The 24,946-nt window shown below is 39.6% G+C and overlaps 2 protein-coding genes across 5 annotated transcripts in view; both read left to right on the top strand.

The window, feature by feature from the left end:
* Positions 1–24,946, top strand: part of Cep350 (centrosomal protein 350) — a 144,810-nt gene that overhangs the window by 56,332 nt on the left and 63,532 nt on the right. For all 4 annotated transcript variants that reach the window (XM_075988299.1, XM_075988296.1, XM_075988297.1 and 1 more), the window contains exons 14-22: positions 5,051–5,220; positions 7,982–8,168; positions 12,903–13,105; positions 13,775–13,938; positions 14,464–14,574; positions 14,971–15,111; positions 18,808–18,944; positions 20,765–20,887; positions 23,520–23,689. In XM_075988299.1, the coding sequence (XP_075844414.1) occupies positions 5,051–5,220; positions 7,982–8,168; positions 12,903–13,105; positions 13,775–13,938; positions 14,464–14,574; positions 14,971–15,111; positions 18,808–18,944; positions 20,765–20,887; positions 23,520–23,689 (1,406 nt within the window). The remainder of the gene's footprint in view (positions 1–5,050; positions 5,221–7,981; positions 8,169–12,902; positions 13,106–13,774; positions 13,939–14,463; positions 14,575–14,970; positions 15,112–18,807; positions 18,945–20,764; positions 20,888–23,519; positions 23,690–24,946) is intronic.
* LOC142858262 (small ribosomal subunit protein uS12-like) lies at positions 9,971–10,458 on the top strand. Its single transcript, XM_075987445.1, has one exon. The coding sequence runs from the start codon at positions 9,990–9,992 to the stop codon at positions 10,419–10,421; it is 432 nt and encodes a 143-aa protein (XP_075843560.1). The 5' UTR covers positions 9,971–9,989; the 3' UTR covers positions 10,422–10,458.

Here is a 24,946-nt window from a genome sequence, read left to right as displayed (position 1 = left end):
CGCCACTGCCTCCCATTTCCTTCCCCCTCCCCCAATCAAGTCCCCCTCCCTCGTCAGCCCAAAGAGCAATCAGGGTTCCCTGCCCTGTGGGAAGTCCAAGGACCACCCACCTCCAGGTCTAGTAAGGTGAGCATCCAAACTGCCTAGGCTCCCACAAAGCCAGTACCTGCAGTAGGATCAAAAACCCATTGCCATTGATCTTGAGTTCTTAGTAGTCCTCATTGTCCTCAATATCAGTCCGAACACGCTGAACCTGATAGAAGAGAAAGTGGGAAGTACTCTACAACAGATGGGCACAGGAGACCACTTCCTACGTATAGCCCCAGCAGCACAGACATTAAGGGCCTCATTGAATAAATGGGACCTCCTGAGACTGAGAAGCTTCTGTAAAGCAAAGGACACTGTCACTAACACAGAAAGGCAACCCACTGACTGGGAGAAGATCTTCACCAACCCTGAAACTGACAAAGGCCTGATCTCCAAAATATATAAAAAACTCAAGAAACTAGACCGTAAAAGGCTTATCAACCCAATTATAAAATGGGGCACTGAGCTGAACAGAGAATTCTCAACAGAAGAAGTTCAAATGGCCAAAAGACACTTAAGGTCATTTTCATTGAATTTTAGGAAGTCTTTAATTTCTTCCTTTATTTCTTCCTTGAACCCATTGGTGATTCAGGTGAGCATTGTTTAATTTCCATGTGTTTGTGGGTTTTCTGGAATTAGTATTGCTGTTGACTTCTAGTTTTATACCATGGTGATCTGATAAGGTACATTGGGTTATTCCAATTTTTTTTTGGATTTGTTGAGGTTTGTTTTATTACCGAGTATGTGGTCAGTTTTTGAGAAGGTTCCATGAGGTGCCGAGAAGAAGGTATATTCTTTTCTGTTTGGATGGAATATTCATTCTATAGATGTCTGTTAAGTCCATTTGAATCATAACATCGGTTAGTTCTTTTATTTCTCTGTTCATTTTTTGTCTGATTGACCTGTCCAGTGGTGAGAGGGGAGTGTTGAAGTCTCCCACTATTAGTGTGTGGGGTTTAATGTATGACTTAAGCTCTAGAAGTGTTTCTTTGACATATAAGGGTGCCTTTGTATTTGGGGCATAGATGTTCAGTATTGAAATTTACTCTTGATGGATTTTTCCTGTGACTAATAAGAAATGACCTTCTTTGTCTCTTTTGACTCATTTTAGCTTGAAGTCTGTTTTGTTAGATATTAGGATAGCTACACCCACTTGTTTCTTAGGTCCATTTGATTGGTATATTTTTTCCCAACCCATTACTCCAAGATGATGTCTGTCTTTGAGGTTGAGATGCGTTTCTTGTATGCAGAAGAAGGATGGATTCTGTTTTCATATCCAGTCTGTTAGCCTGTGCCTTTTTATAGGTGAGTTGAGTCCATTTACATTAAGGGATATTAATAACCAGTGATTGCTATGGCCTGTTAATTTAGTTATCATTGTTGGTGACGTTAATTTGTGTGTTTTTCTTTTCTTTGGGATTTGTTGCTATGAGACCATCAATTGTTTGTGTTTTTGTTGGTGTAGCCAACTTCCTTGGGTTGGAGTTTTCCTTCTAGTATTTTGTGTAGGGCTGGGTTTGTGGCTAGGTATTGGTGAAATCTAGATTTGTCATGCAATATCTTGTTTTGTCCTTCTGTGGTGATTGGCAGTTTTGCTGGGTATAGTAGTCTGGGCTGGCATCTTTGGTCTCTTAATATTTGCATAATGCTTGACCATGACCTTCTGGCTTTCATTGTCTCCAATGAAAAGTCAGGTGTAATTCTTCTGATAGGTCTACCTTTATATGTTACTTGGCCTTTTTCCTTTTCAGCTCTTAATATTCTTTCTTTACTCTGTATGTTTAGTGTTTTGATTATTATGTGGTAGAAGACTTCTTTTTTGGATCCAGTCTATTTGGTGTTCTGTAAGCTTCTTGTATCTTTATAGGCATATCTTTCCTTAGGTTGGGAAGGTTTTCTTCTATGATTTTGTTAAATATATTTTCTGTGCTTTTGAGTTGAACAACTTCTCTTTATATACCTATATATATCTTCATATATATATATCTTCTATACCTATTATTCTTAGAATTGGCCTTTTCATGATGTCCCATATTTCCTGGATATTTTGGGTTAAGCTCTTGTTAGATTTAGTATTTTCTTTAACTGATGAGTCTATTTCCTCTCTTGTATCTTCAGCGTTTTAGATTATCTCTTCCATCTCTTGTATTCTGCTGTTCATGCTTGCATTTGTGGTTCCTGATCATTTTCTTATGATTTCTGTTTCTATAATTCCTTCGGTTTGTGTTTTCTTTGTTGCCTCTAATTCATTTTTCAAGTCCTGAATAGTTTCTTTCATATGTTTGATTTCTTTTTCTTGGTTTTCTTTACATGATTTGCTGATGTCTTCCAATTTTTGTTTGTCTTTTCTTTCATTTCTTTAAGGAAATTTCTCATTTTCTCTTTTAGAATTTCAAACATTCTCTTGAAGTTATTTTTTAGGTCATTTTCTTCTGTTTCATCCATATTTGGTTGTTCAGGTCTTGCTGTTGTAGGGTCTTTAGATTTTACTGGTGTTGTGTTGCTCTTTGCGATGTTGCATGTGTTCTTTTTCTACTCATTTCCTCTGATAGGTGTGGTTGGGGTTTTCTGAGATTCTGTTCAATAATTTTCTAGGTGCCAGTGAATCCAAAGTTCAGATGGTTGTTCCCCATGGTACAGTCAGTGCCACAGTTCTAGTTACCTTGTTGGTTACTCTGTGTTCCAGGAGATAGCTCAGCATTCCTGTGCTTTGCTCTGCTCCCTTGGAGTTTGCTGTCTCAGGCCTACTTTGGCCTAGGTTGCTGGCTTTGCTTTGTTTCTGTAAATTCTTGTCTGGAACCCCTTCTGCAGAAGTCCCTGGATTGGAGTTGGACCTGGAAAGGTTTCTGGCTCTGGTCTAGAGCCTCGGAGGTCCCAGGCTAGGGTGTGCCCGGACCCGCAGAGGACCTGCTTACTCCCTTAGAGGTCCCAGACTCATGCTTGGACCCACAGAGGTTCCAGGTTCCTGTCTATTCCCTTTGATGTCCCAGACAAATTCCAGGACCCACAGAGGTCCTGGCTCAGGCTTTCTCTCTCTGAGGACCCAGACTCATGCCTGGCCCCACCGAGATCTCTGGTTCCTTCCTATTCCCTTGGAGGTCCCAGGTTCACTCATGCCCAGACTGTCAGAGGTCCTGGCTCAGGCCTAGTTCCTGGGAAGTCCTAGACTCACGCCCAGACCCATCTGGGTCCTGGCTTAGGTCTACTCCCTTGAAGGTTCCAGATTCACATCTGGACCCTTAGCGGTCTCTGGCTCTGGCTCACTTCCCTAGCAGTTACTCCCCTGTACCTGTTCCGGTGGAGATCGCTGACTCTGGATCTGGTCGCTAGCCCAATCCTGGTCCGCCAATGTCCTGGGTCTAGATTTGCTCCTGGCTTCTGCTCCCAGTGGAGCTTGTTTGCTCTCTGTCCTATGTAGCTGGTTCTGACCCACTCCAGTTCCGGTGGAGATCGCTGACTCTGAGTCAGGTCACTGGCTCAATCCTGGACTGCCAGTGTCCCAGAACTGGGTTGGCTTCCGGGACTGGATTTGCTCCTGGCTTCTGCTCCCGGTGGAGCTTCATAGAATAGACCTGTTTTAGAGAGGAAACAGAAGAACAGAGGTTAAATTGTACAAAATCATAAGATGAATTTGACTTTTTTAGAGTTTCATTTTCTAAATTTTATTACCATATAAATTTATATTTTTTCTTATTCAGTATCTTTTATGTATCATAAAGTATAGCCCCCATAAAGTTATTAAATAACCTTATAAAAATGAGTTCTACTAACTTTCTATTAACTGGAGTAATATAAATGAATATTCATAAAAGTATAACAGCAAAAAATAGCCAGGCGGTGGTGGCGCACGCCTTTAATCCCAGCACTTGGGAGGCAGAGGCAGGCGGATCTCTGTGAGTTCGAGACCAGCCTGGTCTACAAGAGCTAGTTCCAGGACAGGCTCCAAAACCACAGAGAAACCCTGTCTCGAAAAACCAAAAAAAAAAAAAAAAAGTATAACAGCAAAATTGTAGTTTAAAATTTGAGCCCAATGGGGCTGGAGAGATTGCTCAGCAGTTAAGAGCACTGACTGCTTGCTCTTTTAGAGATCCTGAGTTCAATTCACAGCAACTACACGGTGGCTCAAAGCCATCTGTAGTGGGATTTGACTCTCGTGGTGTGCAGGGAAATAGCACACACATACATGAATAAATAAATCTTCAGAAAAAAAAAGTTTTATTTGAACCCAAAGAAAAGATTGAATTTTTAAATTAAGGCTTTTAAGGATTAATTGTAGTGAGATTGATATCATCAATCAATACAATTTGATGCATTTTACTGTTAAGGTAGAATATATTAAATTGTTCTCTAAGAGTATCAGAGGAAAAATAATTATGCTTTATAAAAGGGATAAATTTGAGTAGAAATTGAGGACACATTTTCCTATAGTCATTTTTCTTATATATATCTGAAATTTTTTTTCATTTTTTATTTTTTTAAGATAGACTTTGGGTTGCTCAAATTGACCTTGAACTTTTGGTCCTCCTATTTCTACTTTCCTAGTCTTTGGGAGGTTCTGTGGACCAAACCCAGGCCTTCATATATGCCAGGCAGACAGTGTCAACCAGCCTTCATCTCCAGGCCTTTGTGTGTGCGAGGCAGACACTGTCAACTGAGCTGCATCTCCAGGCCCGAAACTTGACCTTCTTTGGTTTTACTTCATTAAACAGCTCAACTGAGCCATAGGGAACCTTTTAAAATTGATGAAGAGACCTGATATTTACACTATTTGTTGGGCATGTCTGTCACTATTTAATTTGTGTACCTTTTGTTATATGTCTGTTGTTGTTGTTGCTTTTTCAACTCAGGAGGGTAAGCTTTGCTTGTGGCATCTGCTTGACATATTCAGAGCTCCTTTGAAATAGAATTTGTGACCTCAGATTTTTAATTTTTTCTTTAACTCCTGTTACTTTATCCTTGACAGAATTGGTGGTAGCAACTTAGGCATTCAGGAGGACCATTCCAGCAAAAAGTCTGTCTATGATCTTTCTTCTGTGGACGCTACCTCTCAGCACTCCTCAGGGGCTCAGTCTGCTGTATCATCTCGTTCATCTGCCTCTAAAGGAAAGAAAGGGAAAAAGGAAAAGACAGAATGTAAGTAGAATTCTGCTTGATGACTTTTTCTCTTCTCAGTGGTTTTGTGGTAGTGACCTAAAGTTGTGGTTTGGTTCTATAAGCAGTAGATGAATTTATTTATTATAATGTCCTAACTTTCACATTTGTAATTATAGTATCTTTTGTCAAACCTTTTAATATATTTTATATTCTTTCATTTTGTTTTTTATTTTTATATTCATTTTTATTCTTTTAATACAAATGAAATACATAATTAAAAATTAAGAATTATAGATATTCATTCAAGAAATGTAAATCAGGGCTGGAGAGATGGCTCAGAGGTTAAGAGCACTGACTGCTCTTACAGAGGTCCTGAGTTCAATTCCCAGCAACCACATGGTGGCTCACAGCCATCTATAATGAGATCTGGTGCCCTCTTCTGGCATGCAAGCATACAGGGAAGGAATGTTGTATACATAATAAATAAATAAATCTTAAAAAAAAAAGAAATATAAATCAGGGCCAGCAAAATATGGAGATGACTTAGTGGATAAAAATACCTGCTGTATAAGCCGGGCGATGGTGGCACACGCCTTTAATCCCAGCACTCGGGAGGCAGAGGCAGGCGGAGCTCTGTGAGTTCGAGACCAGCCTGGTCTACAGAGCGAGTTCCAGGACAGGCTCCAAAGCCACAGAGAAACCCTGTCTTGAAAAACAAACAAAAAAAAACCCTGCTGTATAATCCTGACACCTGAGTTTGAACCCATGAACCCATGTAAAGGTAAATGAAGAGAATGAAGTTGTCCTCTCCAGCCCATATTTGTTGTGTAGACCTACAACTAGGGCTATATAGTGGTCATGCCAAAACTCAAGCGCACAAAATGGTTCAAGCTTGTAAGTGATTTTTCTTTCTTTTACATTTTTTTTTCTAATTGAAAAGACAAACTGTTTGTCGAGTTGACAAATGTGAGGTGGAATGGGGTGCAGGAAGAAACTAACTGGTCGTATAGGAAAGTATATTTGAACAAGTTTTAATTACCTTCATTTTCTATGTTTAAAATGACCAGTGCTAATATTTTACAACTTCATTATGGTAAAATAATACACACAGCTGGGTGTGTTGGGGTATGCTCTTAATTCCAGCACTCCTGAGGCAGAGGTAGATGGATCTTTGTGAGTTCGAGGCTAGCCTGGTCTATATAGTGAGTTCCAGGACAGCTAGGGCTATGGTCTCAGAAAAACAGAAATAATAATAATTATAATACACATTAAAATTTTATTAGGCTGGGCCGGGCGGTGGTGGCACACGCCTTTAATCCCAGCACTCGGGAGGCAGAGGCAGGTGGATCTCTGTGAGTTCGAGACCAGCCTGGTCTACAAGAGCTAGTTCCAGGACAGGCTCCAAAGCCACAGAGAAACCCTGTCTCGAAAAACCAAAAAAATAAAAAAAAAATTTATTAGGCTGGGAAAGTGACTCAATTGGTAGCATACGTGTCCTTGTCTAAAAATAACCCTGGGTTTGATCCCCACATTACATATGTGGTATGATGATGCATTACTGTAATTCCAGTATTCCAGAGGTAGAGACAGGAAGATCAGAAATTCAAGGTCTTCGCTAGCTGCATAGTGAAATAGAGGACAGCATAGGCTACACAAGATACCATCTTTTAAAAAAAAGCAAGAAACAACAACAACAAGAAAAACCCAGTCATTTAAATCATTTTCAAGTGGTATAGTTGAGTGACATTAAGTCTACATTTGTATCATTGTAAACATCACCACTGTGCATCCACTCTTCCCTCCACAGCCATTGGTAGCCTCTGGACTTGTATAAGTTTGACTAATTTAGGTACTTCAGACAAGAAAAATATTAGACTCTGGAGTTACAGCCATGTACCATGACCAGCATTTTCTTAAATGGAGGCAGAAGAATGAACTGCTTTTTATTTTAGATATGGAAAATAAGTTTTAAATAAAAACTAATTTTAATACTCTGATCTGTTCTTTTATTACTGAAAAAAATTTATTAACTCTCTCAACAATGAAGCATGAATAAAAACTCAGAGACAGAAATTGGGGTTCAACCTAAAGATCAGAAAATCCTCAATCCGAAATGGCGATCGTGCCTCCAGAAATGTCAGAATGAGACTGAGAGCTGTCTCCCCCTGTTTTATAATCCTCTCTAGATCTGGGATTAAAGGCGTGTACCACTACCACCTGGTTTCTATGGCAAGCTAGTATGGTTACTGGGATTAAAGGTGTGTGTTATGAATGGAGTACTACACACACAGCAGAAAAAATAATGACATCTTGAAATTTGTAGGCAAATGGATGGAGCTAGAAAACATCATTTTGAGTGAGGTAACCCAGACCCAGAAAGACAATTATCACATATACTCTCTCATAAGTGGTTTTTAAACATAAAACAAAGAAAACCAGCCTAGAAATCACAATCCCAGAGAACCTAGACAACAATGAGTCATACATGGATCTTACCTATATGGGAAGTAAAAAAGACAAAATTTCCTCAATAATTGGGAGCATGGGGACCATGCGAGAGGGTTGAAGGGGAGGGAAGAGATAGGCAGGGGAGCAGAGAAAAATGTAGAGCTCAATAAAAATCAATAAAAAAAAAATGGGGGGGAGAAGGTGTGTCTCATTGTTGTCTGGTCCGTAAGCTTCTTCAGTGTGGATATTTTACTCTTCTGATCCTCAGGCAAACTTTATTTATTAAAATACAAATGAAATGCCACCACACAGTCTAATGTTGGAAATTTGCTTACTACAATTTATTTTCCAGGGTTGGAGTCATTCACTGGGAATTCTCAGAGCTCACTTATTGATGAGGAGAAAGTACCGTCTGACTCAGAACGTGGTTCCCATCAAGGAAAGAAACTTGGAACAGGCAGTAAACTTGCTGTTAGAGACTTTGAGCAGACTCTGGACACTGAGAGCACTTTGGAAGAACTTTCTGGTCATTCTGTGAGGTAAAACAGTATATATATATTCTTTTTGCTGCAGTTTGAATATCATTGAAGTAGAATCTTGGCATTTAGTGAATTTGGTAAATTTCAGCATGGCAGTTCCCTATTCATGTTTGAACTGGTACAAAGTTGTTACTTTAAAATTAAAAACTTATTTAAAAACACTGAAAACTGAGCTGGGCGGTGGTGGCGCACGTCTTTAATCCCAGTACTCAGGAGGCAGAGGCAGGCGGAGCTCTGTGAGTTCAAGGCCAGCCTGGTCTACAAGAGCTAGTTCCAGGACAGGAACCAAAAAGCTACGGAGAAACCCTGTCTCGAAAAAACAAAACAAAACAACAATAAAAACACTGAAAACTTATCTTTTTGAAATGATAGTCTAACGGAATCTTCTCTGCAAAGCAAATATAATTTATTTTATAAAAGCATACAGTGAATTATAGAGCCCTTTTGTTTAATGTTATAGAATTTAAAATGAGGATTCCTTTTAGGTACTGTAAATGAATTTAACTTTAGTTTCTTATATAGTGTTTTGCTTTCTATGGTTCAATTAAAGTTGTAAAATAGCGCATGGAAAGTTGTAGAAATAAATGATATCTTTCTTTAAGGTAATACTGATCTAAATAATCACATACCAGTCAGGCCCATCTTTCATATGACTCATCCCTTTGTCTAGTAGTGTTTTTATGTTTGAGTTCAATTAAACCTTATTTTGCTTAATAATGGATTCCAGTCTAAAGGGCAGTAATAGCGCTAATTTGTACATGCTAACGAGACTCTACAAAGTGCTTCCTTTAAGTGAAAGGTAAATATTTTGACATGAAAAGGGAAGGAAAAGATTGTATGCTGAAGTTATGAAGCTCTACTGTGAATAAACCTTTTATCCCCGAAGCTGGGAGGAGGATAGAAGAAAGTCATAGTATTTTGACCTCAGACTGGAAAGCTTGCAGCCACAGGTGGCAGAGTTAGGGTGGAGAGAGTTCAGTGTATAAGAGCACTTACTGCTCTACAGAGGACCTGGGTTTGGTTCTCAGCACCATGTTGTAACTCTCAACCACCTATAACTTCGGTTCTAGGGACTCCAATGCCCTCTTCTGGCCTCCTTGGGCTCCTGCACAGATCATGTTGATAGAGACATACACTGAGGCACATACACGTAAAATGAATATTTTTTAATACACAGAAAAAGCATTAATTGTGTTAATTGTGTGTCAGGCTTTGGTGCTGCCTAAGGTTTCAGGTGTCCATTGGAGGTCTTGGAACATATTCCCCATGCCTATGGAGAGGCACTACTGTTACACTCCCTAAGTCCTCAGTTAAAGACCTTTGTAAGCCAGTAACTGCTTTTCAAAACTACTTTTATTCAAATACTCAAGCCAATTATAATTTTTGTCTTTGAAATTCATGTTTTTTTTTCAGAATAGAAAAACAAACTTAGTATATTAGAAATATGTTTATTGTGCTAAATACTTTATAGAGTGTCTCTTAATTTATTTAACAAATATTTGGTGCAAGATAACATGAATGTTACGGGTTTTTTTTTTTTTTCAAGACAGGGTATCTCCGTAGCTTTTGGTTCCTATCCTGGAACTAGCTCTTGTAGACCAGGCTGGCCTCGAACTCACAGAGATCCTCCTGCCTCTGCCTCCCAATTGTTGAGATTAAAGGCGTGCGCCACCATCGCCTGGCTTGTTACGGGTTTTTTTTATGTAAAATTAAGTGCCATAAGAATTGTTACAATCAGTTATGTGACGTTAGTTAAGAAAAAGCTCTGAAAGTGTTGTAGTATTAAGAATTAGGAGCTCTTGGGCCCATGGCGTCGGCAAGATGGGCAAGTGTCGTGGTCTCCGTACTGCCAGGAAGCTCCGCAGCCACCAACGGGACCAGAAGTGGCATGACAAACAATACAAGAAAGCCCACTTGGGCACAGCCCTGAAGGCCAGTCCTTTTGGAGGTGCCTCTCATGCCAAGGGAATCGTGCTGGAAAAAGTAGGAGTTGAAGCCAAGCAGTCAAATTCTGCTATCAGGAAGTGTGTCAGGGTGCAGCTCATCAAGAAGGGCAAGAAGATCACAGCTTTCGTCCTTAATGATGGTTGCTTGAACTTCATTGAGGAAAACGGTGAAGTTCTGGTTGCTGGATTTGGTCGAAAGAGTCATGCTGTAGGTGATGTTCCTGGAGTCCGCTTTAAGGTTGTTAAAGTCGCCAATGTGTCCCTTTTGGCCCTGTACAAAGGCAAGAAGGGAAGACCAAGATCCTGAATTTTGACAGTGGAAGCACAGTAATAAATTTTCCTATTCTGAGGGAAAAAAAAAGAATTAGGAGCTGGGCGGTGGTGGAACATACCTTTAATCTCCACTTGGGAGGGAGAGGCAGGTGGATCTCTGAGTTAAGGCTAGCCAGGTCTACAAAGCAAGTTTCAGGATAGCTAGGTCTGTTATACAGAGAAACCCTGTCTCAAAAAACCAAAGCCAAAAGAAAAAAAGCTATGTATAAAATATTGGAGATGACAATATGAAATTAATTTTTGGTGGTCTTTGGTTTAACAGAAAATGTTGAAAGAATCATGGCTCTTTAAAAAAATTTAAACACAAAACGATATTTTACTTGAGAGACGTTTTAATATTTGTTTCTAATGTTTTTTTACATATGGTTATATTTTTATTAGTGTATAATGACTATCTTAGATTTTGCTTCCTAATACAATGAATGAATTGTGATATATGTGATTAAGTAGTAGTTTAGCCAATAACCTATTTTACTATTTTATTTAGGATGGTTTTTACCTAGCTTGTTCAAAACTCTTTTTTTTTTAAATTTTTTATTGAGAAAAAGAAAAAAAAAGTTTCCGCCTCCTCCCAGCCTCCCATTTCCCTCCCCCTCCTCCCACGTTTCTTCCCCTCCCCCCACTCCTCTCCCCCTCCCTCTCCAGTCCAAAGAGCAGTCAGGGTTTCCTGCCCTGTGGAAAGTCCAAGGTCCTCACCCCTCCGTCCATGTCTAGGAAGGTGAACATCCAAACTGGCTAGGCTCCCATAAAGCCAGAACATGAAGTAGGATTAAAACCCCGTGCCATTGTCCTTGGCTTCTCATCAGCCCTCATTGTTCGCCATGTTCAGAGAGTCCGGTTTTATCCCATGCTTTTTCAGTCACAGTCCAGCTGGCCTTGGTGAGCTCCCAATAGATCAGCCCCACTGTCTCAGTGGGTGGGTGCACCCCTCGTGGTCCTGACTTCCTTGCTCATGTTTTCCCTCCTTCTGCTCCTCATTGGGTCCTTGGGAGCTCAGTCCGGTGCTCCAGTGTGGGTCTCTGTCTCTATCTCCATCCATCACCAGATGAAGGTTCTATGGTGATATGCAAGATATTCGTCAGTATTGCTATAGGATAGGGTCATTTCAGGTTCCCTATCCTCAGCTGCCCAAGGAACTAACTCAGGACATTGCCTTGGGCTCCTGGGAGCCCCTCTAGGGTCAAGTCTCTTGCCAACCCTAAGGTAGCTCCCTTAACTAAGATTTGTGCTTCCGTGCTCCCCTATCCAACCTTCCTTTATCCCAGTCATCCTGTTTCCCCAAGTTCCCTCCATCCTCCCCTTCTCCCTTTTCTCTCCCCATCTCCCCTTACCCCCATTCTACCCCACCCCCAATATCCCAATTTTTCCCCCGGCAATTTTGTCTACTTCCCATAGCCAGGAGGATAATTATATGTTTTTCTTTGGGTTCACCTTCTTATTTAGCTTCTTTAGGACCACCAATTATAGACTCCATGACCTTTATTTATGGCTAGAAACCAATTATGAGTGAGTACATCCCATGTTCATCTTTTTTGGGTCTGGGTTACCTCACTCAGGATAGTGTTTTCTATTTCATCCATTTGCATCCAAAATTCGAGAAGTCATTGTTTTTTTTACCGCAGCATAGTACTCTAATGTGTATATATTCCACACTTTCTTCATCCATTCTTCCATTGAAGGACATCTAGGTTGTTTCCAGGTTCTGGTTATTACAAATAATACTGCTATGAACATAGTTGAACAAATGCTTTTGTCATATGATAGGGCATCTCTTGGGTATATTCCCAAGAGTGGTATTGCTGGGTCCAGGGGTAGGTTGATCCCGAATTTCCTGAGAAACCGCCGCATTGATTTCCAAAGTGGTTGCACAAGTTTGCATTCCCACCAGCAATGGATGAGGGTACCCCTTCCTCCACAACTTCTCCAGCAAAGGCTATAATTGGTGTTTTTATTTTAGCCATTCAGACAGGTGTAAGATGATATCTCAAAGTTGTTTTGATTTGCATTTCCCTGATCGCTAAGGAGGTTGAGCATGACCTTAAGTGTCTTTTGGCCATTTGAACTTATTCTGTTGAGAATTCTCTGTTCAGTTCAGTGCCCCATTTTTTAATTGGATTAATTAGCATTTTAAAGTCTAGTTTCTTGAGTTCTCTATATATTTTGGAGATCAGACCTTTGTCTGTTGCGGGGTTGGTGAAGATCTTCTCCCAGTCAGTAGGTTGCCTTTCTGTCTTAGTGACCGTGTCCTTTGCTTTACAGAAACTTCTCAGTTTTAACTCTTATCTAGCAACTAGAGACGTATTCATACACATCTAATCAGAGTAGCGACTCCATTGAGTGAATGCCTATGTCATAATTAGTAAAGCTAAATAATGTTGGTAAAGAAGAAAAATGTTATTGATTAGTTGCTTCTTGGAGTAGTTTTTCTAATGTCTTTATGCAAAAAAATTTCTAGTGGCTCATCAGACAAGGGAAGATCTCAGAAGACTCCAACTTCTCCCCTATCTCCAAGTTCGCAGAAATTGTTACAGTTTGACCTTCCTGGGACTTCTTTAGAAAGATCTAAGTCCTCAGTCATAGTTCCTTCAACTACCACTGGATTTAAGCCCACTGCAGCTTTCACTGATATGAACAAAACAGAGACGGCTTCAACACCAGGCAAGTAGATTCATGCAGATAGACATTTAAAAGTACAGTGTTGGGGTATAGTTTGACTGGTAGAGTGCTGGCTAGCCTGCATTATGCTCTAAATTTGAACCCTGACACCACATAAATCAGATGTGGTGGGCCTTACCCTTAATCTCAGGATTTGGAAGGAAGAAGCAGAAGTTCAACGTTGTCCTAGGCCACCTAGTTAGTGAGCTAGAAGGGTAGCCTGGGTTACATGAACCATATTTCAAAAGAGAAGAAGAAAATACCCAAATAAAAAAATAAGTTACTATTTACTTTTTTCCCCTGAAAATTCTTTTTTTCCCAATTAAGTGATAGGGAAATATTTCAAGTTTATGTGATTGCTCTTTGAAGTATTAAACAAAAGTTGTATAGAAAATTAAGTACTGAAAAGCATAAGAAATTCAACACCTTTCCCCATGTTGTCAGTATTAGTTAAAATTCATCCCCAAAATAATATATTCTGTTTGTAGACATGTAATATATATGTTCACATATATACACACATAAAACAAGAAAAGAAGTAACTGTTAAAATACAATATATTAATAAGTCACTGTCTTTAGTTAAGGGAAGGGTAGATTTGTTACGCGCTCATAAAATGAGTCATTGTCATTCATATGAACCGTTTGATTTAACAATTCTTTTGTCCCCCAGGTTCTAAGCGTTTTTCTCCTGCTGGTCTTCAGCATCGCATGGCTGCAGAACTCAGTTACCTGAGTGCCATTGAGGAGTCAGTGCGTCAGTTGTCAGATGTGGAGCGAGTTAGAGGCATTTCTCTTGCTCAGCAGGAGAGTGTATCTCTGGCTCAGATCATAAAGGTATCAGTTGAATTTTTTCTTAATTTTTTTCCCCATGGTTTCCTCTTTTCTCTGTGTTTGGAAATACTCTTAATGAGTTTTGTTTGTTTGAAGAAAATAAACTTTCAGGCCAAGCATGCTGGTGCACGCCTTTAATCCCAGCACTCAGCAGGCAGAGGCAAGAGTATCTCTGTGAGTTCAGGTTCAATCTCCTGTACTATATGGCAAGTTCCAGCATAGTAAAACTTCATATAGAGGAAACCCTGTCTCAAAGAAGAAAGAAAGGGAGTGAGGAAGAAAGAGAGAGTAAAGTATCTGATGACTTTTGGGTGTACTACCTTTCCTTTAGTCTCTAGTTGTTTGCTGTAGAACTGTGTGAGTCTAGAGTGGTGTTCACTTTTACAATCCTGGTTGTACGTGCAGCTTGATCCATAAAGGACCTGTTTGAAGAAAACAGATAGGAAACAAAGGGATGTATTAACTGTAGCCATTGTATCAAAACAGCTTAATGCTGCAGAATTAATATTTCATCACTTTAATTTAAAGGCACAGCAACAGCGCCATGAAAGAGATTTGGCTTTACTGAAGCTAAAAGCTGAGCAGGAAGCTCTGGAGTGCCAGAGGCAGCTAGAAGAAACCCGGAACAAAACAGCTCAGGTGATTTTTTTTTTTTTGTGTGGCGGGTATTGATTCTTTAAACCTAAAATTTTATATTTAGAAATTTCACTGTAGAACTCCTTAAGTATATAAGAATAAAAATGAAAGGTTGGGTTGTAAATATTTTAGTACTTTATGTGTCATAATTCGTGACATTTGAGTCATCTAGCAGTCCTTTAAAATAAGCAGTCAAGGCTCGGTCCTCATTTAGAGCAGTGGCAGCCACTGTGCATTGTGATTAATCACCACAGACCCTTCAGCTATGAAATCCAGGTTATAGTCAAGCCTAGTTTTCATAAATTATTTGGTCCATGAGACAAATTTATAAGTTAAAACTAAGTTACACAGAAGGAAGACTAAAACCTAAGCTTTTCACCCCATTTTATTTATTTATAGGTCCATGCAGAATCCTTACAGCAGGTGGTTAAGTCTCAAAGAGAAGTGACTGAAGTCCTCCAGGAAGCAACTTGTAAAATAGCAGCTCAGCAGACAGAGACTGCTCGCCTCACCACAGATGCAGCTCGGCAGATCTGTGAGGTAAGAGGCACTGGAGCCCTCCTTCTTCTTCTACGTCATTCTGAATAACTTAGATTTTGCAAGAGATGGGTATCTAACTCTTAAAAGATGCACACTTAGACTTAGTGAGTTTTAGTGAGGCCCCATTAAAATAAGGTTGACATATACATTGGTAATGTATTGTACGCATGAAAGTTAGAACAAAGATAGAGAACTCTAAATCTCTACCTTCTGGTAAGCTTTTTATGAAAGTCTTAACTATTGATACATAATTTATAAATAGTATAATATATTATGTTGAATACATAGTATATATCTCTCTAAAATACTAGTACAGTCAGAAATAGAATATGCCTATCATTCCCCTCTTTCATGCCTCTTTACAGTTAGTCCCCAGTCTTGGCATCAGGGGAGCTTCATGACTGTGTCTTTATTTTATTTGATTTTTTTAAAGGCAGGATCTCATGAAATCTAGGCTGGCCTCAAGAATGCTATGTAGCTAAGGATGACCTTGAACTCCTGATTCTCTTCTAATCTTCCAAGTGCCAGAGTAAGAAGTGTAAGCCACTCTCTTGGTTTACATGTTTTTGTTTTTAACCCATAGTGAGATTAGTCATTATCTTTTAAAAATATTTTATTTGTATGGGTGTTTTATCTGCATGTATGTTTGTATACTATGTGGTGCTCATGGAGGCCAGAAAAGGGCTTTAAATTCCCTGGAACTGGAGTCACAGACAATTGTGAGCCAGTATGTGGGTGCTGGGAATTGAATCAGGATCCTCTGGGAGAGTAAACAGTCAGTGCTTTTAACCTCTGAGCCTACTCTCCAGTCCTTCAGTATCTTTTCTTTTGCCATACCAATGGTAAAGCCAGAGATAATTTTATTTCTTTCTCCATGAAAAGGGTATTATCATCTATGGATAGAGTTTGATTTTTAGCAATTCTGAAAATTAGAAGTATTTGTGAAATGACTGCCATTAAAAAATTCTATGTGTCAGCACCTTTAATCCTAGTACTTAGGAGGGAGAAGCAGGTGGATCTCAAGTTTGAGGCCAGCCTGTTCTACAGAGTAGGTTTCCAGGACAGCCAGAGCAACACAGAGAAACCCTGTCTTGGAAAAAACAAACAAACAAACACCATGTATCTGTGAATCTATGTAGGATATTGTGAAGTTAAATAAATATAAAGTTAGTCTTGTTTCTTAAGCAAAAATTTTAAAAGATATTTATTTTTAAAAAATCTATGTGTTGGGTGTGAGCCAACCCTGAGAACATGAGCATGAGAGACCTAGCCCCAACCCCCACCTGCCACATGGCAGCATGGGCTGGAGAGAGTTGCCTTGCCTCTGCCCCCATCCACCAACGACTAAGGCAGGTGAGAGAGTTGACCCTAAGATAGTAAGAGTGGGAAAGCTGTCCCTGCCCCTCCCCCCACCACATACCTAGCAAGCTGCAGCACTTGGGAGAGCAGGCCCTGCATCTCTCCAGGGCAGCACAAATAGAGCCTACCCTATTAGTGAAGGTGTGGACAAGTCATCCCTGAAGTTGTGAGCATGGGAGAGCTGCCCCATTGCTCATCTGTCCCATGGCAGCATGAGTAGGGGAAGATAACCCCACCACCACCAACACCTGAGGCTGATGGGAGCCAGAGAACAGACCCTGCACCTTACCCAAGCAACACAATAAACTCAACCCTGTTGGTAGAGGTGTGGGTGAGCCAGTCCGAGTAGTGGGCTGGGAACAGTTGCTCTCCTACCTGCCTTTCAATCAACACCTGCGGCAGGTGGGAGAACTGCCCTGTGGCCATAAGAGCAGGGAAGCTGTCCCTGCCTCCACCAGCTGCAACACTTGGGAGAGCAGGCCCTGCACCCCACCAGGGCAGCACCAACAGAGCTGATCCTGTTAGTGCAGGATTGGGTGAGCCATGCCCAAAGTTGTAAGCCATGGGAGAGCTATCCCCATTTCCCATCTGGTGAACCAGACCCTACAGCTGCCCAGGCCCAGACCCAGGGTTATGACTTGGCCAGCCCCAACATCTACCCTATCCATGGCCTCCTGGAGGACGTGAAGGAACATAACCTGCAGGATCTCCACAACACAGGGTAACAACAGGATACGCAGGAAGAGTCCTAATGAGGGTCTAGCATCTATAGTGTAGAAGAAACCAGAGGCCTCGAACCAGACCAATGACTCTGCAATGAACACTTGCAAATAAAGATGTGTGGATAAAAGGGTTTATGGCATGACTCACCGTGTCACACTGCAGCTTCCATGATGAGATTTTTAATGTTTTCCCTTTTTTCCCCATTTTTCTCTTAAATTTTGTTTTATTTGGGGGTGGGGTAGATTAGAAGAGATGGGGAAATAATGGGATCAAGATACATGATATAAAAAACACAGAGAATAAATAAAATTTAAAAAAAATCTGTGTGCTGGGCATGGTGGTGCACACCTTTAATCTCAGTTCTTGGAGGCAGAGGAAGATGGATCTCTGTGAGTTTGAGGCTAGCCTGGTCTACAGAGTGAGTTCTAGGACAGCCAGGGCTACACAGATAAATCCTGTTTTGAAAAAAACAAAACAAAACAAAAAATAAACTAAAAAATGTGTGTATGGATGTGTGTATGTGTGTGTGAGTATGGGTGCCCCAAGAGTCAGAAGAGATCATTGGATCTCTTGCAGCTGGAATTACACATGGTTTTAAACCACGAAGTAGGTGCTGGGAACTGAACTTAGGTCCCATACAAGGTCAGTATGCAGTCTTAAACACTATACCACCTCTCCAGCACCTTTTAGTAAAACTTTAACTTAGTAGAAAACATTAACAAAAGATTTTTAAAAGTACTATTAAGTCATCAAATGAAGGAATAGCTTAAAACTAATTGAAAAATGATCAAATAAATAATATGTTAACAGTTATAATAAGGGCGTAAAGGATAGGCAAATGTACTTTATGGTACAAAATATTTAGAAAGTAAGCAGGGGCTGGACTTATTCTCAAGGGAAGACTAATTTTTGGTTTACTGTTGCTTATTATATGATTTGAAGATGTTTCCTATATGACTAATAAATTGTTATAGTGGGTAAAACTTTAGAAATTATTGAATTCAACTTTTTTCCCTAAGATTTATTAATTTTTGTTTGTGTGTATGTGTGAGTGCCTGCATGTATGTTACTTTACTGTATGCATGCCTGGTGCCTGTGGGGACCAGTAGAGGACATGTGACCCCCTGGAACTAGAGTAACAGATGGTTATGAGCCTCCATGTGTGAGCCGGGAACTGAACCAGTTTCTCTGTAGAGCAGCTGGTATTCTTAACTGCCTAACTTCTTCCCAGCTCTTTAATTCATTTTCCTAAGATGAACCTGTTATGACTTAAAGAAGCTAAATGACTTGATTGTAGTAGTTTATCAGAGGCAGAATTTATTTTGATTTCAGTTCAGTGATCTTTTTAAAAATTATGTTTATTTGCTTATTTACATGGCAGAGGTAGGTGAGTTCAGACGTTGAGGTCAGAGGACAACTTGAAGGAGGTGCTTCTCCTCTGCTACATATGGGTCCTGGAGAGCCAACTCGGGTCCTCAAGTTTGGCAGCCATTGTCTGAGGACATCTTGCTGGCCCCAGTTCAGTGATTTTTTTTCGGGACGTTCTCCTTTTCAGGTGTCCTCTGATACTACCTTCTAAAATCTACTTGTGCTATTTTGTGTGTTCACATTCAGATGGCAGAACTAACTCGGACACAAATCTCCGATGCCATTGGTGCTTCTGGAGTTTCCCTAACAGCACTGTATGACCACCAGCGGCAGCATCTTCCAGACTTTATGAAACAACTGAGGACCAAAGCTGAAACAGATAGGTAAGTATTCAGCCATTCAAAAATATGTAATGAGGTATCTTTTCTATCCCATGCACTATTTAGGGTATTGAGAATACAATTAAGGGCATACAGTCCAGTGGAAAGAGAAACATTTGGCAACTACTCAGCTAAGTGAAAGATGCTTTATAAACTTAGATAAGTGTTCTAAAAAAGCACGCATCTCAGAGGATATAGTATATAAGGAATAATTGATATAAAGGAGGGAAATAGGCAGATTAAAGGTCTACAACATATCTGAGGGGAAATGAAAACAGGAAAGGTCAGTGTAATGGAAGAAGAGAACAAAGAGGAAAATGGTATGGAATTGGTTTAAGATTAGTTGTTGGGACTATGTAGGTGTCAAAACATAGGTCTTCATAATCTGCGTAGTCATAGCTTCAGTACCATTGGTGTCCTATAGTTTTTACTGTTAGGATAGGGTTGTTAATGTCATCTATTATATAAAGGATAAAGAATACGAAGGGAAGATAGGGTGGTGAGGATTAAGGTAACAGCAAGTAGAACTGTTCAAATTATTTAGACTTTTTGGGCATCTACTGTGCTAGTGTGGGTTTATTTGGTAATAAATATAAGTGTACAATGTCAAATACTAAAGAGCTAATAAGGAAAGCAATTATTAGGGTATGATCGTGAAAGTTTATTAGTTCGTCTATAATGGGTGATGTGGTATCTTATAAGCCTAGTTGAAAGGGGTTAGCCATATAAGATATATAGAAGTTAGTCTATAATTTAACTTTGACAAAGTTATATAATAAATTTACTAATATCTAATTGAGAAAGTCATAGAGGTTATGAGATTGGGATTTGTACTCCTTGCTTTCTTATTGACTTAAACATAGATAGGTTCTTGGAGTATGTGGTAGGGTGAGGGACAGCCGTTGGTCACTCTAGACTTGTTGATGCTGAGAGAGCTTCTTGTTTGGAAGCTGGTGAGGGTAGGACCTTGCAGATGTTAGCATTTTGGACTTTACTTTAGAAACATGAAAAGTCATTTAAGAAGTTTTAGGACAGGGTCTTACTTTGTAGCCCTGCCTGGCCTGGAACTTACTATGTAGACTAGACTGGCATCAGACTCAAAGAGACCTGCTTCCCAAGTGTTGGGATTAGATAAAGCTGTATGTCACTATGCCCAGTTATACTGTGGGTAAATGTGGTTTTTCTTTGGGGAGGTTTTGGTTTTTTTGTTTTGTTTTGTTTTGTTTTATCAGGGTCTCACAATGGAAGTCAGTACAGCCTAGAACTTACTGTGCAGCCCATGCTGCCTTAAACTTGTGGCAGTCCTCTGGTTTTGTTCCCTTTGTTCTCCTAAGTGTCAGTACTACCAGTGAGTGCCGTTGCTCCAAGCTTTGGGGGTTCTTTTGTTCTTTCTTTTTCTTTTTCTTTTTTTTTTTTTTGGTAGTTGTTTTATTTTGGTTTGGTTTTCTGAGACAGAGTTTCATGGTGTAGCTCTGGCTGTCCTAGAACTCACTCTGTAGAGCAGATTGGCCTTTAAGTCAGAGCTCCTCCTGCCACTGTCTCTGCAGAGCTGGGATTAAAGGCGTGTGCCACCACTGCCTGGCTTGCTTTGTGGGTTTTATTTCTTAAATAATATTTTGACTGTCTTTAATTCATAGAAACTAGGAGTAAATAGAGATGGTGTTCTTTATATGTTGTATGTCCTTTTCTATGTGTGAATTCTAAAATACTTTCTAACACTTTGTCATTTTTATGCATTTAACATTTTATCTCCAATTACTGTTAAACAGTATTTAAAATCTTTACTGGAGACCTAAATATTTAATCAAGTCTTTTGTTTTTAGGATAAGTCAGTCTGTGTCGCTCTCTCAGAATAAAGAAGGATCTCTGGACTCAAAGCGTCAGAAATATTCCCCTTCATATGACAGTTATTCTGAGTCTTCAAGGTACAAGAATCATGATCGAAGGTGAAGAAAGTTTGTTTCAGTAAAGTTTGATGAATTCTGATAAATGATTTAAACATTGCTTTTTCTTTCTTAATTTTTTTTGGTATAAACTGAGTAATGTCTGGTTTTAAAGTGCCAGCCTCCCCTTTTGATTAGCAAATGTAAAAAATATTTGTCCGTGTAATGATGTACTATTATTCCTTGAGGGTATAGTAATATAAACATTGCATAGGCTGTTCCTTCTACATGCAACTTTCAGAGCAATCTTTCAAGTCAGACAATAATATGACTAGATTAAAGAAGGGAACTGAGACCCCCTAAAGAAATTATGAGTTCTCACAAAACATTTCTACATATACACATAGACACATGCTTATACACACATAGGTAGTAACTCGTTAAGGATTTGAGCCTTGATTTATCTGGTTCTAAAGCCTGGGTTTATTGCATATTTCCATACTGACGTCTTTTTTTTCTTATCTTCTCTTCCCCCTCCCCCATTGTTCCTGCTCTCTTCTTTTTTATCTTTTTCTTTCTTTCCCTCCTCCTCTCTTCCTTTTCCTTCTCCTTTGAGATTATGGTTTCACTATGTTACTCTTGAGTAGCTATAATTGGGTTTACAAGCATGTGTCATCATGAACGCCTTTGTTCCTATCTCTTGGTGTTTGCATATGTACTATTATTACGAATGCTATTGAATAGTTTGCCATTTATACAGGGACAGTATTAATATCTGTATTTCTCAGTTATTGTTTCATCCTCTGGCAGGCTTCTCTCTAGCATTTCTAGTGGTACAATAAATAACCACATCATCATTTGCCAGGTGGTGGTGGTGCACACCTTAAATCCCAGCAGTTGGGCAGGGATTGGCGGATCTCTGTGCATTCGAGGCCAGCCTGGACTATAGAGCAAGTTCCAGGACAGGCTCCAAAGCTACACAGAGAAATCCTGTCTCAAACCAGCAACAACAACAACAACAACAAAAAAACCCAAAAACCCCACATCATCAAGTAAAATAAAACCTTAACTAAGGAAAAAGGAACTAAAAGCATAAAAAGTAATGTGTGATGAGTACAACAGATATTGATTACTTCTTATGTTAAACCATGTGATTCCTTTTTAACGTTAATGGGAGTTACCATCACTGATACTTCATTTTGGCTTTTGGGTTACTATAACGGATTGTTAGTAGGTTTCTTACTCAGCCATGTGATAACCAGGGTGATTTTTCTAAAGCTTGCACCCAATTCAGCTATTCACATGTTTGAAAGTTTTCCCAGGTCATTTAGGTTTCTTGTGACGATTTTTACTTCACATGTTTTTAGAGCTCATCTATGTTAGTGTATATCACCATTATATCATCAGATCATTTCTTGTGCACACTTATATTTTGTTAGTTGATTGCCATTTGGATTGTTTCTGCTTTTGTGGTATCATGAATAATTATGTTGTGAACATCATTAATGTTCAAGTTCTTGTGTGGTTATGTATTTTCATGTTTCATGAGTACATATTTAGGAATTACTGAACTATGTGATACATGTTTTTGTTTTGGTTTTGAAAGAGTGAAACTTTTTCAAGAATTGCCAAACTGTTTTCCAAAGCCTCAGGGCTTTTCCCCAGGAGTGTGCAGTTTTCTCACATCCTCATGCAGACCAGGCACTCCTCTGTCTGCAGTCATGCAGGGGCTGACCATGTGCACTTCCAGCTCCCAGATTCACCATAGGTGATGGCAGGAGTTTAAGGAAAGGCAAAACTTAAAAGCCAGTAAAATAAATACAGGAAAATTTAGCTCTAAAGGTAGAAAGAAAAATATTAAGAATAGAATCATGGAATATAAGAAAAGAGAGGTTTTATTTGATATTTAATTTTGATATAAATTCAGGCTTTCAAAAATGTACCAAGAATAATATAAAGTCCTTAAATATCTTTCATTCATAGTATCCAAATGTTGATATTTTTACTCTCTCTACCTACCTACCTACCTACCTGCCTATCTGCTTATTTATTTTAAAGCAAGTAGAGCTTTTAAAGACGGTCCAGAGGCTGTAATGACCTGGTGCAGTTTACCTCACATGCACAAGACTCTGGGCTCAATCCGTAACACCACATAAACCAAATGTGAAGGCTCCTGCTGGTAGGCTTAGTACACAGGATGTAGTTGTGTAGAGCCGCAGTTCAAGGTCAACCTTAGCTACTTATCTACTATAAGGCCAGCCTGAGCTACTTGAGATCTTGTCTAAATACGAAGAGATAAGTACTGCCTGGTGCTTTCACAGAGGCAAAGGCAGTTTATGAATTTGACATTTAGAAGTTTAGATAGTTTGTCAAGAACAGTTCTAGTAGCACAGTTAGTGATAAGTCATGTACTGGTGAAAGAAAATGGAAGTAGTGAGCAGAAGCCTCCCTTTAACCAGAAATTTGACTGTGAAATGAAATAGCGGAGTGATAACTTGAGAGTAGTGGTGGTCTGTGTGTTTCCAAGTAAAACTTCTCTTCTTTCTGGTTATGTTTTATAGTATGTCTGTCTATCTTTGTCTTCCGTTTATGCCTTGATTATAAAGTACAGTCTTTTGTTCAGATAAGTTTGCTTTGAAGTTATGATCCTTAATTTATTTTTGTATGTTTGTTTTTATAATGTCTATATGAACAGAAGTAGTAGTGGGAGCAGTCGTCAAGCAAGCCCTTTAGTTCCGTCTTGTAAGGAAGATGAGAAGAAACTCCACAGTGAAAAGATGGAGAGTTCAATTGATGAACAACTTCAGACTGCTGCAGATGATTCTCTACGAAGTGATAGTATTCCATCTCTTCCTGATGAGAAAGGTAACTTTCCTTGTACACATGTGCATTTCCTTTACACACATGCACATTTCCTTGTACACAAATGTGAGAACTGGAGGAAGGAATAGTGATCCTTGGGAGTCCACAAAACTCACATATTGACTCACTTGCTTTTTTGTGGTGCTGAAATTTGAACTCAGGGTCTTATGCATGCCAGGCAAGACTTTTGCTGAGGAGCTATGCTCTCCAGTTTTGTAGTTTATTTGGAAAATAGTAGTTAAAAGTGATAGACTTACGTATTTAACTTAAGAGATTCCTTCCAAAGTGTTGTTTCTCTTTACTGCATCCAGTAAATTGAAGGAATTATTAAGAAAAAAGGAGCCAGATCTTGAAGGTTTAGAAAATTCTCAGCCTATTCTTTTTTTTTTTCTTTCAAGGAAGGGTTTCTTTTTTTTTTAAAATATTTATTTATTTATAATATATACAATATTCTGTCTGTGTATGTGCCTGCAGGCCAGAAGAGGGCATCAGACTACATTACAGATGGTTGTGAGCCACCATGTGGTTGCTGGGAATTGAACTCAGGACCTTTGGAAGAGCAGGCAATGCTCTTAACCTCTTAGCCATCTTTCCAGCCCCTCAAGGCAGGGTTTCTCTGTGTAGTTTTGGACTGTGTCGTGTGTCGTGTGTGTGTTTGTGTGTGAGAGACTGTTTCTTCTGCATGTATATCTATGCACCACATGTGTGCTTCGTGCCAGCAGAGACTGGGAACGAACAATGGATCCCCTGGAACTGGAATTGTAGATGGTTGTGAGCTGGTATGTGGTGGTCTCTGGAAGAAATGCAGCTGTTTTTGACCACTCGTCCCATCGAACCATAGTTTAAGAAGGGAGGTGCAGTGGGAGAAAGATGAAGAAAGCAAGCATATTTTGGAGAGAATGCTAAGAGTGTGCCTGGACATAAAGACTAGCCATGGATTTAGCCAGCCTTTATAACAGAAGCCAAAAATAAATGTGATTACCAGCAGAAAGAATGCCGGTCTAAACTAGAGTAGGTTGGATAAAATAGAGAAGAACAGACTTGTAGAATTCTGTGGGAAGGGTCATTAGACTGTCTCAAGCTGTGAACATGTGTGTTCTTCACAAGGGAGAAGAATGACAGATCAGCAGGGCTGCCACTGTCAAATCAGGCCAAGGTGCCAAACTGTTCTATTTCAGAAGGTGGGGCTACTCCCTCCCCCACTTCTCTCTTCAATTAGAAATTTACAAGTTTAAAAAAAATCAAATTTTAGCATTGTCT

Source organism: Microtus pennsylvanicus, chromosome 10 (genome assembly GCF_037038515.1).
Source record: "Microtus pennsylvanicus isolate mMicPen1 chromosome 10, mMicPen1.hap1, whole genome shotgun sequence".
In the NCBI taxonomy this organism is placed as follows: domain Eukaryota; kingdom Metazoa; phylum Chordata; class Mammalia; order Rodentia; family Cricetidae; genus Microtus; species Microtus pennsylvanicus.
Note: the sequence above shows the minus strand (reverse complement) of the source record. Positions and strands in the feature narration are given on the sequence as shown.